The 15,570-nt window shown below is 37.4% G+C and overlaps 1 protein-coding gene across 4 annotated transcripts in view; it reads right to left on the bottom strand.

Moving 5' to 3' along the window:
• The window catches only part of MAP2K5 (mitogen-activated protein kinase kinase 5), a 292,452-nt gene that overhangs the window by 108,227 nt on the left and 168,655 nt on the right, over positions 1–15,570 (bottom strand). For all 4 annotated transcript variants that reach the window (XM_043988207.1, XM_043988206.1, XM_043988208.1 and 1 more), the window contains one exon: positions 5,698–5,769. In XM_043988207.1, coding sequence (XP_043844142.1) covers positions 5,698–5,769 — 72 coding nt within the window. The remainder of the gene's footprint in view (positions 1–5,697; positions 5,770–15,570) is intronic.

Below are 15,570 nucleotides of genomic sequence, written 5' to 3'. Positions count from 1 at the left end.
GAGTGTTTATATTGTGGATATTCTGTATTATTTTTATTTTTAAATACAAGTAGAGATCATATTAGTTGTTACTAAAAAGGAAATGCATTTTAGTTGCTAAGAGGCATAGGCAGAATCTCTTTTTTCAACTAATATTCATAAAAGGTTTTGCCAGAGCTAACAGATTTTTTAAAGCCAAATTAAAATATTTTAAAAGGTCATTATTTTTTTCTAATTTTGACTTTCAGGTAGTAGCACATGTGTACTTGATTTTTTACTCATCTACGCCCACCACAATAATATGCAATGACTGATGAGTGATAACCAAGAGAGACCCACTTCCCTAGAGATTTAAAGGTGACACGTAAGTGCTGAACTGCCATATGAACTGAAGTAATTGTGAACCAAAGTCTTTTAGGTGCCAAAAATAGGCCCAGTAAAGGTATTAAATACAAAATGGACAACTGTAAAACATAAACTAAACCAAACGAACTAACCATAATTTGGCTAAAACCAGACCCTAGTTATGTATTAAACATATTTACTTTTTAAAGTTCAATCTTGAAGTCATGTATATGAACCACAAGACTGTACATCCTAGGAAATCCTCAACTGAACTGATTCACATATGCATTGATTTTCCAAGAGATGCACACAGATATCCTGGGGCAGGATTAATTCTTCCATTTTGTCCTAGTTCATGAGTTTTGCATTATAATTCTACTTAAACCTCTTGTTAAAGTCTTTTGTACCAAGTTTGTATGAGTCTGTACCACAGGAACACAATTGAGTTTTGTCCAGAGATTTAAGAGATCATAAGATCACACTCCATAATGGACATAATGGGGGGGGGGTCTTCTCACTACTAAACGGGAAGTTAAAGAGGGAATCATTCTCATATGCAAATAGGGTCTATCCATTGTGAAAAATGCAGGAGAAAACTCTCTACACAAAAAAACTGCTAGAACCAAGTAAGCTAAACTAAGCAATATGGTAGGACCACTCTCTCTTCCAGTTATTAAACCATAGCAAGTGCTGTGCTGTAGCCAAAGAAATTATTTCATTTTTTCCTTATGAAGGAAGGCTTCCATCTTAATGCTATCATCTCTGTCCACTTCAAACTCTGTTCATAAGGCTATTAAAACCATGGGAAAGTAGCAGCGCTGTCTGATGGGAAGAAGAGAAAGTTTTTGTTCTGGTACAATATATAATTTGCTATTAAGGCAAATGTATCTGTCACTTGGATGATTTTTAAATGTCACATCTAAAGAAGGTATAATATTATCCTATTACCCCATCTGACAATGGGGATTATGGCTACACGATGACAAGGGGAAATAGCAAACAAACTATCAAGGAAGAACCTCAAAGATGAAGGCTGTCCTTTGGTTCTTATACCAAAGAGCTTCATAGAGGGGTTAAAGAGTCTGTGAAAAGAGTCTTCTACTATGATGTCTGCCCCCACAAGTGGTGTTGATCATTATGTTGTTGTTGTTCTTCCTCAGTGTCCCAGTCTCAAAAATCAGAATAATGATTTTCCTTCTTTCTTACATCACAGCCATTCTGGAAGAACAAAAAGGGCTGCTTATCTGGAAATACTTTGAGAGGGGTAGCTATACAAGTAGAAAGTAGGATTTATTTTTTATTGATAAACTTCAGATATTTTTGCAGAGAAGTCTGGTGCTTCATTTCTCCCTGGATTTCTGATGGGAATCAACCAGATATCCTATATAAGATAATCCTATTTGGTTTTCTGTTTCAGCTACTTAGGTATCCCATTTTGGCTTTGAGTCATCTCTACAAATATCAATGGGAATGAAATATATCAGAAGACTGTTATCTCTTTCTTCAAGCACTGTGATGATGTTTCAGAACATCACACTTTTAGAATACTAGTAACACATACATACATATCCCACTTAATTTTCAGGGAACCTTAACCTAGACAAGACAGAAATCAAGAGATTTATTCTTCAACCCTTTCTCATGGATCAACTTTCCCATGATTTTAAATCAGGAGTCCTTAATCAATTTTGTCATGGACCCTAGGGCAAATGGTAAGTGTTTAACAACTGGTTCTCCAAAAACATGACACATTTTAAAGTTTAATCTGAATTATTAACATTTTATCCATAATTTTTAAAGTTAAACAACAGCAACAACAACAACAATAATAATAATAAAATCAGGTCATGATTTATAGCATTTGCCAATTTCCAACATAAATATTTACACTGAAAATTTAACAATTGGCTCTTGCAAGCCAGAATGAGGGGCTCTAGCATATCCTTGTATGAACCTCTTTGGAAGAATGGTGAAGCCTATAGCCCCCTTCACTGAATAATACTTTAAAATGCATAAAATAAAATAGTTGGGATTATAAAGGAAATCATTTACATCAAAATGTAGTTATCAGAATATTTAAAAACCTGTATGGACCCCAGATTAAGAACTCTTACTGTTTAAATGATCTCCTATATTTTGTTCCTTCAGAATCATGCTATGCCTCTGAATTCTTTATTACATGCCCTCTTTATGAAAACTCAAGCTTACTCATTTGAGGACTCAATGACATTATCCCTTCTTCATCTCCCAAACTAGACACTTCTTATTCTATGCCCTAAATGGTATTAATTGTTTAAATGCATATTGCATTGCTTCTTTATTTGGTCTTATTCACTTTCTTTACTTATCTTTCTATATCAGCATGTGTATCCTTGATAGTAAGCTAGAGAGAAGGAATTATCTCTATATGGACCCATTTATGCAGACCGTAGGACATCATCATGAAGTTATATACTTGTTTAATAAACATTTTAAAGTAATAACAATAAACTGAAAGGCAGAATCCTACAGCAGAGCACTGGCTTTGGACTTAGAAGACCTGGTTTCAAACCTAGCTTGGCAACTGGGTGGTTGGAAGAATCATTTACCTTTAAGCCTTAGTTTCCATATTTGTAAAATGTGGGGAGTGGGCTAGATTATTTCATCTTTAAGGTCTCTTTCAACCCTAAATCTTACATTCTATATTACTTTCCTATCTTTCGTGTTTTCTCCTCTGCATCAAGACTAAGTTTCTCATACTTAGCTTCAAAACCCTCCATGACATCCCATAGCCACTGTTATCTCTCTTCCCTCACCATTTCATTCCTTTACTGTTTTCTCTACTTGAACTTTCTGTGTTTTTTTCGTATCTTTTACATTCAAACTTGCATCTTCTTTCATGTCATTCCTTATGCTTGATCATTATGTTGTTGTTCTTCCTCAATTTCTCAGTCTCAAAAATAAGAATAATTATTTCCTTCTTTCTTACATTACAACCATTCTGGAAGAACAGAAAAAGAGCAGTAGCCAGACAAGTAGAAAGTAGGATTAACCTCAAAAATTAAATGTCCTCCTTTCTTCCAAAGGTCACATAATACCCTGCCTCCACTCCCTCTATGAAAATTTCCCTGAACAACTGGAAATGAGCTTTCAGATATTCTTCAATACTTTCTTAGATCAATGATCTCTTTGAGAGTTGAGGTGGAAGGAGGTGAGGGAATGAGGGAGTCTTTCCAATGGTGTAGATCTCCAATCTATCTATCATATCTCATCCTACATAATTCTTACTCCTGGTCTTCCTTGAGGGACCTTCTTATAGATCTACTAATATTTTATGCACACCAACAGAACAATAGGGTTATCTGTTATCCCTTGATCTTCCTATATCAGTCAACAAACATTTATTAAGCATCTGTCATGTGGCAGGTATTGTACTAAATGCTGGGGATAATCCCTGCCTTCAAAGAGCTTACATTCTAATGAGGAAGCAACATGTAAGTAACAAGGTGCGTGTCTCTGTATTCAAACAAGTTACTCTCTCTTTGACACTCTCTGTCTCTCAGTTTGTCTCTCTCTCTCTCTCTCTCTCTCTCTCTCTCTCTCTCTCTCTCTCTCTCTCTCTCTCTCTCTCTCACACACACACACACACACACACTCAGGAAATGGATAATTAGGAAGCCAAAATAACTCAGAAGCCACTAGATTTCCTTGTCAAGCAGGAAAATATGGCAACCAAAGGGACAACACTAGATATAAGATCATCTGCAAGTGCTATAAAGGAGAACAACAGAAGATAATAAATAATATCACCTGACAAAATAGAAAAGAATGGTGTAGGGGAAAATGACTCTGCAGAACACTTGACTTGAGATCCATCTAAGCCAGACCATTTATATATGAAAGTGGAAGGCATATAACAGACAATAAATGGAGCAAATCTACTGCCATTTTTACAAATACTCTTCATCAGCTTTAGATTTATAAATCAACACAGGTCAAAATATATCCAAAGTAAAATTTCATATTCATTGTAAATAATGAAGTTATTAGTTATGAACCCTTATAACACTATACTTCCTCTGAAGGTTTTTTTTTTCATTTACTTGTACTAGGTAGTTAATTACACCATACTATATGTTCTTGTCAGTATCAGAAAACTTAGTAGTTGTACCATGGAAGCTAGTAGATGACAAAAATGGACTATTTCGCTCACTGTATATAACAAGTAGGAATGTAATAATATACTTGATGATAACTATGGAAAATATGAAGAAGATAATTATTTTTTTAAGTAGAGAGGTAAGATCTGGTTCCTACAAATACAAAATGTTGGTGACTCTTCACTTACTGAAACATGATTGTTTACTGATAACCTTTAGAAACTGCCGGCATGAAAAACCCCACTTTGGGAGTTTGTCCATTGTTATCATATATACACAGTTAATTTTCTCTCCACTCTCCTTTTATGAAATGGGACATGAGAACATGGTTTAATAAAAATTGAACACTTTATTTATACTTTTTTGGCAAAGGAAATTGTTTCTTATGAATGCAACTTCATTCATGCATTATAGACAATGCATTTGATCAAAAGAAGTTGACGAAATGGTCACTGTAACTGTAGGTGCATATATTCTGTTAAGAAAGATCTATCTCTGTCTTTTAAGAAATTCTTTTGCTTTCTGAATCAATCTGTGTTTAAAAAACTATTTTTGAAGTACTTGTGAGTGTTCAAAATGAAGTACTCTATTTATAGTTAACCAGACTAGGTCATGTATTTTCAACATAAATCTGTAGGAATGTCCCTGTGGACCAAAGGTCATTTTACAGGATGCTGAATGTGAAGTTCCAGTGGGGTTATATCTGACCTGCTATGATTAAGTCCATTCTAGATACAGCTGAAAAGTTTAAATAAGACACTCAAACCCTTGCTAAAAACAACTAAGACATTATTACACTATCAGCACATAAAAAACATACACATATAAGTATGTATACAACTATAAAGTAATGAGGTAGATTTTATTTTGGCAAACTTACCAAAACTCATACAGAATGGGTGTAATCCTTTAAAGTAATCATCCTGGGAAATTATATACTTGTTCTATTGATGCAGTTACCGTCAAAATATTTTTTGGAACTTCCTTTTTTTTTTCAGAATGAGTTTACAAACTACACAAGAATCATACATGAAAAGTAGTTCCATTATTTTATAATCACAGCTTATAGGTGCACACACATGTGTACATATGTAAGTAAAATATGTGTACACATAAACACACACATTTAACATAACAAAACCTTTTAGTTTTAATTTTTCCAAGTCTCTATTCCCCCTATTGGCAGAACACCTAAGTACGGATGTGTACAGACATAGCCACTTTTCCAACTTACCTCCATGAAAGAGATTCCCAAGCTCCAGACATCAGAATGGATTCCATACTGCTCCCCTGAAATTCTTTCAGGCTAGAAAGAAACAAAAAGAAAGTCCTAAGCCCAGGCGAAGTGCTTAAAGAAAAAAACAATAACAAACCTAAAACATATAAACAAGAAACTAAGGTACTTAGATACTGAGGCAGGATTAAAACATGGTGGAATGTGTAGGAATTGGATATTCAATTCACACAACAATACAGTTTCTTTATTTAATTCCATTGTGTTAAAGGGCCAAGCGCTTGAGGGTTTTCTTAGATGTTCATGGCTTTGGTGTTTGTACCCTGCTTTGGGAATTGTTACTCCTTAATTCAAGAAGAGTAGTAACAAGTGTCTAGACAAAATCAAGCCTTTGAATCGACAACATCCTTAGATTATCCTAATATGAATAGTTTGTGGATGAGGGGCTATAGGATGGGAACTGCAGAGAAGAGATAGGCTGAACCATGGCAGAATGGCGGTGGGCTAATGTTCTGGTAAAATACAACAGAAGGTCCCTCATCATTTACACTGTACTTTGAATGCACTTTATGAAGAATGATTAGAATCTGTTTACTGTTAATAACAAGGCCTATGCTAACAAATAAAGATAAAAATTTTTTTTAAAGAGAGAACTTGCTTTGGTTAGCTAATTCTCCCTTTATCCTGCTGCATCATCCCTTGAGGGAGAAGACACAGTTCAACATACTTCTCACCCTTCTTCCTGCTCACATATACCTATTTCTATGGCCCCTGTAGTAAAATGTGCCTAGACCCTACGCACTCCATCCTCTGGATCCTATTTCCTGTGAAATTAGCAGAGTCCTGGGGATAGCTAGTGCATAAAGCACCCGCCCTGGATTCAGGAGGACCTGAGTTCAAATCTGACCTCAGACACTTGACACTTGATACTTACTAGCTGTGTGACCCTGGGCAAGTCACTTAACCCTCATTGCCCCCCTCCCCCCCCCCCCAAAAAAAAAAGAAAAGAAAAAAGAAAATGAAATAAATTAGCAAAGTCTTCTGACCAGTCTGGTGACTAGATAAGCTTTTTTTGTTTATTATAAGTAAACTAGTCTACTATCAAGACAGAATAATTCACCAGGGCAGAAACAGCAATAAGGGGTATTATGTGACAATTTCTATGATGCTAGTGAATTTGATCAGATAAACACTTACAATTCAGCATTTTACTTCCTAATTTCTTTCTTTCTTTCTTTCTTTCTTTTTTTTTTGAGGCAATTAGGGTTAAGTGACTTGCCCAGGGTCACACAGCTAGTAAGTGTTAAGTGTCTGAGGCCAGATTTGAACTCAGGTACTCCTGACTCCAGGGCCGGTGTTCTATCCACTGCGCCACCTAGCTGCCCCCCTAATTTCTATAACTGTAATTTCTCAAATTCTGTGCTCATACCTAGGCAAATACTTCTGACTCAGACTCATTTAATGAGTGCAGGGATCCGTTCTTGTAGAACTGGTCATTACAAGCCCTGGGTTGAAGTGACTGAAGGTGGGGTACCAGGGTCTAATTACATTATTGAAAGGCTAAGTTGCAGCTATGGAACAAAAAAGAAACAATTGCTTATTTATTCATTCAACAAATATTTATAGCATGCCAAATGATCAGGCCTATGTTCCTTAGACTGCTCAGTGCCTATTAAATTACACATTTTCATCAGAGTAAAGACTATTTCAGCATCAACCACAACAGATGTTCAACAATCTTGATCCTGGAGAACTTACAGGGAGACACACCTTCCTTCTTTTTAGCAGAGAGGTGGAGACTGCAGATGTAGAATGCAGTATATACTGTCAGATGAGCTTGCTATAGCTATTGGCTTTGTTACAAGGAAAGGGACAATGTGGGGAAAAGTGGGGTTTAGGGGAAATGAGGCAATAATAAGGTTTAAAATCAGTAAGTCAATAAAATCATCAAACAATAAGCTCAACAATCCATAAGCGTGAAATTTACTCAGAAATTGCTGACCAGAAGGGCACTAGTTTAATGGAACAAGTCTCTCTCTTTATTCCCTTGCCTTTCATATTTCCTGTCTTTTAAAAACTAAGATAATGATCAAGAAAGATATGGCTACATCATATAGACGGTGGCAAAAAGCATACTGCAATCCATGTCCATAAGATTTTGTTAGACACGACAATAAGATTAAGTACATTCATTAAATTTCCTCATTAGACAACAAGCCAAAGAGAAAAGTGAATTGCACACTGAAAATTAAGCATAGAAAAATAAATTTAAAAAGAAAAAGAGAGAGGGTGAGCTACTGTTCAACCACAGATATCAGGTGGCAGATACAGAGAACTCCTTGTGGACAGGATTCTGACAACTTCACATGCAGAAATTATCCTTTCAATAAGCAGATGATACAAGATTATTGTTGTGATGCAGGGCTTGGGCGGCAATGTGTGGCAAGCTCAGGTAGCAAGCTCCGCGTGGCTACCCTGAAGAATTCATATGGTAGACAGGACTTGGCAAATGCTCCCAAAGCCACTGAAACAGATTCAAAGCACAAGGGAGGTTCTAAATTCATTCTGGATTTATAATGCCAGGTCTATATGGCCTCCAGCAGCAGTTTTGAGCTGATGTCATACTTGAAACTAAAATCATCTGCCAAAAACCCCACCAGACTCTGCATTACTCATGATGAGCTGTGATGGACATTTTGCAGTTAAAATGCTGAAGCTGGTATGTGGCTCCTCTGATATGACATCTGTCACCAATGCAGAAAGCAAGTTAATAGGAAAAAAACATGACTCAAATAAAAAAAAAATCTGAGTTTTAAGTACACTAAAAAACAACAACAACAACAAAACAATTCACAAACCCTGGCACATTCTTAACAAAAACAATAAGAAGCCATGACTTCTTTTTAAAGGGTGGGTGGGGTGGTGGTGGTCATGAAGGCCTGTAATGGTTTAGAACTTAATATCTCCATAAAGAAAGAAAGCACCTCCCTCTTTAACTACCAGCAAAAAGGACCCAAGAGTTGGGTCTGTAGCTCAGCACATAAATCTAGTCCAAGAGGCTCATTTAGTTAAATCATTCCAGAATCGTCTGGGATTTGTGAGAGGAAATTCCAGTATCTACATGCCAAAAGCACAAGTCGCCAAGGTGAATTATAGTTTACTTCTCAAAAGAGAGATAGAGACAGAGAGAGACAGAGAGAGAGGGAGAGAGACAGAGAGACAGAAAGAGAGACAGAGACACAGAGAGAGAGAGAGAGAGAGAGAGAGAGAGAGAGAGAGAGAGAGAGAGAAAGTGTGTGTGTGTGTGTGTGTATTTCTGCCCAGGGGGTCAAGCCGCTTATCTTACAAAATATGTAATGTACTTTCAAGTATTTTAACTTGGCATTTTTCTAAAACATATCATATTTGTATTTGTTTTCAAGTCATCATAATTTCTGAATTGACAACACCATTTGGTTTGGGGCATGTAATATTACTGGTCTTCAATGAGTAGACTGAAAATTCTCAAAGAGAAATCAGATGAAATTGTGAAGGAAGTAAACAATTCTCATTCACATTGACTTTCTGGATATTAAGATTCAAGTAATCACATTCTTTTATGGAATTTATTTATTCCTAAGCCTGTGGATTTAAAAATCTTGTAACACTGAAATTATAATTTTACATTTTCATATGTAATTTTTACAACTTGACATCTATTTAGTAACTCAATTTTCAAAATGGGGCAAGAGGCTCAAACTAGAATGCCCAGATAATGAGGCTGTTCAAAAAGCAGTGTGGTATAACAGAAAGAAACCCCATTGGTTTTGGAAGACATGAGGAGTTCACAATTCAGTTCTAATACTCAAAGTAAAGTTTAAGAACACAGAAAAAGCTGGAAGGGGAAAGGCCAAAAAAAAAAAAAGGACTTTAAAAGCCAAACAAGGATTTTATATTTGATCTTAAAGGTTATAGGGAGCCAGTAAAGTTTACTAAGTAGGAAAGTGACGTGGTAAAACCTGCACTTCAGGAAGTCAACTGAATGGCAGACATGGAGTGGGGAGAGACTTAAGGCAGGTAGACCAAAGAGCAGCCTATTCCAGTAGCCTGCAGTATCACTTCACCAGATCTGAAGTGATGAGGGCCTGCATCTCAGTGTCCACTGCATCAGAACAGAAAAAGGGACATATATAAAAGACATTATTAAGGTAGAAACAACCATGCTGGGTAACAGACTGGATATGTGGGGTGAGTGTGAATGAGGATGAGGGCAACAATTAGGTTGCAGGCCTGGGTGACTGAGAGAATGGTGGGACTCTCAATAGTAAAAAGGAAATTTGGAAGAAGGGAGGGTTTGGGAGAAAAGATAATGAATTCTGTTTTGGACATACTAAGTTTTTGAGTAGCCTATAGTTTGAAATATTCAACAGAATATCTGGCAATGTGAAACTGAAAGTCAAGAGAGAGGTTGGGGCCATATAAATAGATTTGAGAATCATTTGCATAGAGATGCTAATTGAATGTATGAGAGTTAATGAGATCATCTAGGGGAAGAAGAGAGTCAAGGACAGAACCTTGGGAGCCACTCATGATTAGCAGATGTGACCTGGAAGATAATTCAGCAAAGGAATGAATGGCAAGTCAGGGAGGAAGAGAAAAAGGAGAAACTGACTGACACAAAGACTAATTGTTGTTGTTGTTTGTTGTTTGTCCTTCATTCTTTAAGAGGATCATGACATCGGGGTGATACAATGACTTGCACTGAATTGGATTTAATTGAGGGAGGGTTGTGCAAAGTCACCAATCTCACTTTCTCCTCCAGAGCCATTTGGGTCCAGTGGCAAGATACATATCAGGATGACTGGAGATGGCCCTGGATGTCTTTAAGGTAATTGGGGTTAAGTGACTTGCCCAGGGTCACACAGCTAGTCAGTGTCTGAGAAAGGATTTGAACTCAGGTCTTTCCAACTTCAGGGCCAGTGCTCTATCCACTGTGTACCTAGCTGCCTCCATCAAAGACTAAAGAGAAGTTAAGAAGGATAAGGATTTAGAAAAGACCATTACACTTGACAATGGTGATAAGAGATCAGTGGTGATTTTTGGAGAGAGCAATTTCAGTTGAATGATAATGCTGGAGACCAGGCTAAAGAAGGTCTAAAGTAAGAGGAGAGGAATGGATGCCCTGATTGCCGATGGCCTTATTAAGGAGTTTAGCCAAAAGGGAGAAGTATTAGATAATCGCTAGCAGAGGTGGTTGGATCAAATAAGAGTTTTTGGAGGATAGGGGAGATATGGGTAGGTTTGTAGGTAGCAGGGAAGTAGCCAGGAGAAAGGGAGAGATTAAACATTAGTGAGAAAGTGGAGATGATACAGAGGGTAATCTGTGGGAGAGGATGAGATGGAATGGAATGAAGGGTGCAGGTAGAGGAGTGTCCTTTGGCAAGGAGAAGGGGCACCTTTTCATATAACACAGGGATAAAGAAGGGGGCAGTAAGGGAAAACACAAGTGACATGAGACGGGGAGAAGGGGAGAAGAGTGAGATCTTGGCAAATGGGCTCTTTTTTTTTTCTTCACCTGAAAAAGGGCAGCAGGAGTAGGGGTACAATGGAAAGATTAAGGAGAAATGAAAAAGTCTGGGGAAGAAAACTGCTGTGTTAAGTTGGGATAATGAGTAGATTGGGGAGCTATAAAAGGAATGCCTTATTGCAGTAAAGGCCTAGTTAAGAGCATGTAGTGTAAATATGCAGTGGACCCAGTCAGCATGGTTTCAAGACTTTCTTTAGCTTCTTTCTTTCTTTCTTTTTTTTTAAGTGAGGCAATTGGAGTTAAGTGACTTGCCCAGGGTCACACAGCTAGTAAGTGTTAAGTGTCTGAGGCCGAATTTGAACTCAGGTACTCCTGACTCCAGGGCTGGTGCTCTATCCACTGCGCCACCTAGCTGCCCCTCTTTAGCTTCTTTCTAAAGTCTGAAAATAAGAATGATGTCAGTGGATAGTGGGAGTAACCCACTGTTGCATTCCTCATATTCATCACTCCTTAACTCATGATAACATTCCATTATTAGTAAATACCACAGATTGTTTGGCCATTCACCAATCAATGGGCACCTACTTTGCTTCAAGTTCTTTGGAAGTGTTGCTATAAGGTTTTGGTACAGACCATGACTCTCATTTTACAGATGAGAAAACTGAAGACTAGAGTTTAAGAGACTGGCCTAAGGTCATAAAAAGAATAGACTCTTGTTCATCCTTGGGTTTTGGTTAACTGAGGTTTTCTAATATCTCTATTATAGCTATAGTAATGGATATGGTAATTACTATAAAAATAATAATAGCTAGCATTTATATATAACACCTACTATGTGCTAGGCACTGCGCTAAGCACTTTACATTTATTACCTCATTTGATCCTCACAACCACCCTGGGAGGTACGTGCAATTACTACACTTTACACTTGAGGAAACTGAGGCAAGCTGAGGTTAAATGACTTGCGTAAGGACACATAACTAGTAAGTGTCTGAGGCCAAATTTGAACTCAGGTCTTCCTCATTCCAGTCCCAGGACTTAAGCCACTGTGCCACTTAGCTGCCTCTTACTATGATGAACAAGGTCCCCCAGGAACCAATACTTTTCTTACAGTCAGTCAGTCAGTGGCAAAGCCAGCTTCAGAATTCAATTTCTATGGTCCTATCCTCCAACAAGAAACCTGTTTTCTTTACCAAGAAATGTTACAATTTCATGAGACAGCCCAGTCTAACGAACCAGCTCTATGCCATATTTATTGCCTTCAATTTCATACTTGGTACCTTCCAGATATGTATAGCTCATCAGTGGAATTACTAGAGTAGATATGACTAAGAACAAGGCTTAAGTAAGGCTTTGAAAGGAAGAAAAAGGCCTTTTTAAAGCTTGGCCTTCAGCTTCCCGTTTTTGTTTTTTACCATCTCAAAAGTCAACAAGCATTTATTATGTCATGTTGCTCCACGTATGCCATGCACAGTCCTACTTCCTTGACTTCTTCATTCATTCTCTGCCCTGCTCAAATATCTTTTCCCTTCCCTATTCGTTTATTGTAGCCATTCTTCCCCATTCACTTCAAGTTGCCCCTATTTTTCTGAAGTTTCCTATTCTTACAAACCAGGATTGCTTAACTTTGTTTTGTGTCATGGCCTCCTTTGGCAGTCTGGTGAAGCCCATGGACTCTCCTCAGAAGAATGTCACTATGTGCATAAATAAGTTAATATATAAATTATAAATGATTCATAATTATAGATAAATATAGAAATTATAAATAGAAAGTAGAAAAGATTAGAAAGGAGGCCAATTATATTTAAATTCAGTAATCAAATAGGTATTTTAAAAAATAACACATTCATGGATGCCAGGTTAAGCAGCCCTACTTTAAACCCTTCAGCAAGTAGTGTACAAGAGCAACCACTAATAGCTCTTTTACTTCAGGCAAATTCCTTAACCTCCCTGTTCAAATGGGCTTTTTATCTGTTCCCTTCAAATCGGAGACTGAGTTGGAAGAGGCCTTAACAACCATCTACTTCAACCTTTACTAAGAAAGACTCATCACTACAATGTCCCAGACAACTTAGAGACATCAGGGGAGTTAGCCATTGTCAACCAGCTAAGAAGTGTCAGAAGTGGTAGCTAAACTCAGGACCTTTCTGAATCCCAAGTCTAGCACTCTTTCCACTTCCCCATCCTGAACTCCTAATTGCGGGATAGAAAACAAGTGTTCGTATTGCACAGTGGAGAACGTCACTATGTCTGTATATAGTCTTGCTCCCTAACTGTTTCACATGTGTTTATCTCCCTAACTCGATCACAGGTTCTAGCCCCATTGCGACTAACACAGAGTCAGGCAAGTCACCGGTGCTCAGAAAATACTGGCTAACTGAAGACATCCAAATCTGGACAAGGCTTCCATTATTATGGAGCTTGGAGCAAGATCTATTATAAAGTTCATTTCCCTTTCAGAGATACAGGCTTATGCCTCTTAAATCCATGACCCTGACTTAAAAAAAAGAAGAAGGCCTAGTACTTAATTACTGAGGCTTTGTATATCAAGCTATACTTCCTAGTTACCTTGGTTTTCTTAGCTTTGACTATAAACTTTATGACTGGAATCCACTCATCCAAGAAGAAAAGCAATTTTACTATTGCCAATCGGATCTAACATTTCATATTTTTAATCCTTGCTTTTTTCAATTAACAGATGGAAGCATTGTATTCATCCATAAACACTTTGGAAGAAAGTAATTTCTTTAATGTACACCTGGGAAGGACAACTGTAATCTGGATTTGTACATTCAGAGAATAATGCGATTTCATTATCAGAGCATTTTAAAACCACTAACACATGATGTACTGTCGAAAAGTGGATTTATTCTGAGGTGGGTTTTTTTCTCATCATAGTAGTCTGAGCTCTTCCACCAACTGAAGCTGCTTCTCTCCCTCCATATTCCCCAAACTTGCCTAACCTGGTAGGACCAGAAGGATAATTAAGTCTTGTTAAGAATAAGGCATGGAGGTTTCTGAGGCTAACAGATATTCTCATTGCTTAGAAAATGCCAAATAAATCAGTTTTCTAATAACAATTATAGTTACCATTTGTAAAGTGCTTTAGGGTTTATAAAGTGCTTTATAAATATAATCTCATTTTATCCTCACTGCAACCCTAAGAAGTAGGTGCTATTATATCCATTTTACAAATGAAGAAACTGAGGCAGATGGAGGTTAAGTGACTTTCTCAGGGTCATAAGGCTAGTAAGTGTCCAAGGCTGGATTTGAATTCATGTCTTCCTGACTCTAGGCCTGGTATTCTAATCCATTGCACCATCTAGCTGCCTCTAATTTCTTACATTAAGAAAGTCCAACAGTTAAGAAGTTGCTATTTTTCCTGTATTCTGGTGCCTGAACTGACATAAGGTACAAGTTTGATTTTTTTTTCCTTAGAAAAAAGAACCCCCATGTCCATTAAAGTGGACATCTTTTGATTTAAGGGATGAAAAATCTTTTTGCACCAAATCCGAGTTATAGATGTGATTGGTAATTGCTGTTATTTCCAATAACTGGAAGTCTTTTTGGAAGCACACAGAGGGAAGTACATTTACTGAAACAAATATATTTCCATGCTCAAAAAATGGAAGATGTTCTTCTGAAGAGGAAAATGAGTCAAGCAAAATGATGCCTGCCTGTAATCCTGGTTATTGGGGGGAGTCTAAGGCTGATGGATTTCTTGAGTTCAAGAGTTCTGAGCTGCAGTGGGCCTGAAGCCAAATGGGTTATCTGTACTAAGTCTGGCACAAACATGGTGGGAGTGGAGGGACACTGGCTACTTAAGGAGAGGCAAAATGGCTCAGTGTGGAAAAATGGAGAGTAAAGCTTCCATAACAATCATTATTGGGATCAGGCCTATGAGTGGCTGCTATACTTCCAGCCTGAGCAACAGGAAGACAGAAAGAAAGTAAAGAAAAAAAAAAAAGAGAAAAAGGAAGAAAAGAGGTCAAAGGGGGGAAAAGGGCCGTATTAGTTTGTAAAATAGTGTTGTCTTTTCGTTTCTTTTCTGGTAAACAGCTCAGTGTTTCAATGGGACCAATTAGCATGAGTCCAATGGTTGACTTGAATAAACTAGAAGTCCAGGTACTAGAAAGAGTTGTCCCCATAGGCTACAGATTTGAACACCCATGAGTAAAATCTGGCAATACCAATAACTTAGTGTTGTTTTACCTGCATTCCTGGAAAAAGCAACCAATCTTACTAACAATTTGGGAGCACACGTGGGTTAATTAGACAAGCAATCTTGCAAAATGGCCAATATGGCATAGTTCAATTCTCCTTATATGATTATACTTCAATACTGTATTTGCTTAGTGATTTTTTTT

This window comes from Dromiciops gliroides, chromosome 2 (assembly GCF_019393635.1).
Source record: "Dromiciops gliroides isolate mDroGli1 chromosome 2, mDroGli1.pri, whole genome shotgun sequence".
Classification (NCBI taxonomy): domain Eukaryota; kingdom Metazoa; phylum Chordata; class Mammalia; order Microbiotheria; family Microbiotheriidae; genus Dromiciops; species Dromiciops gliroides.
This window is presented reverse-complemented; position numbering and strand designations above follow the sequence as displayed.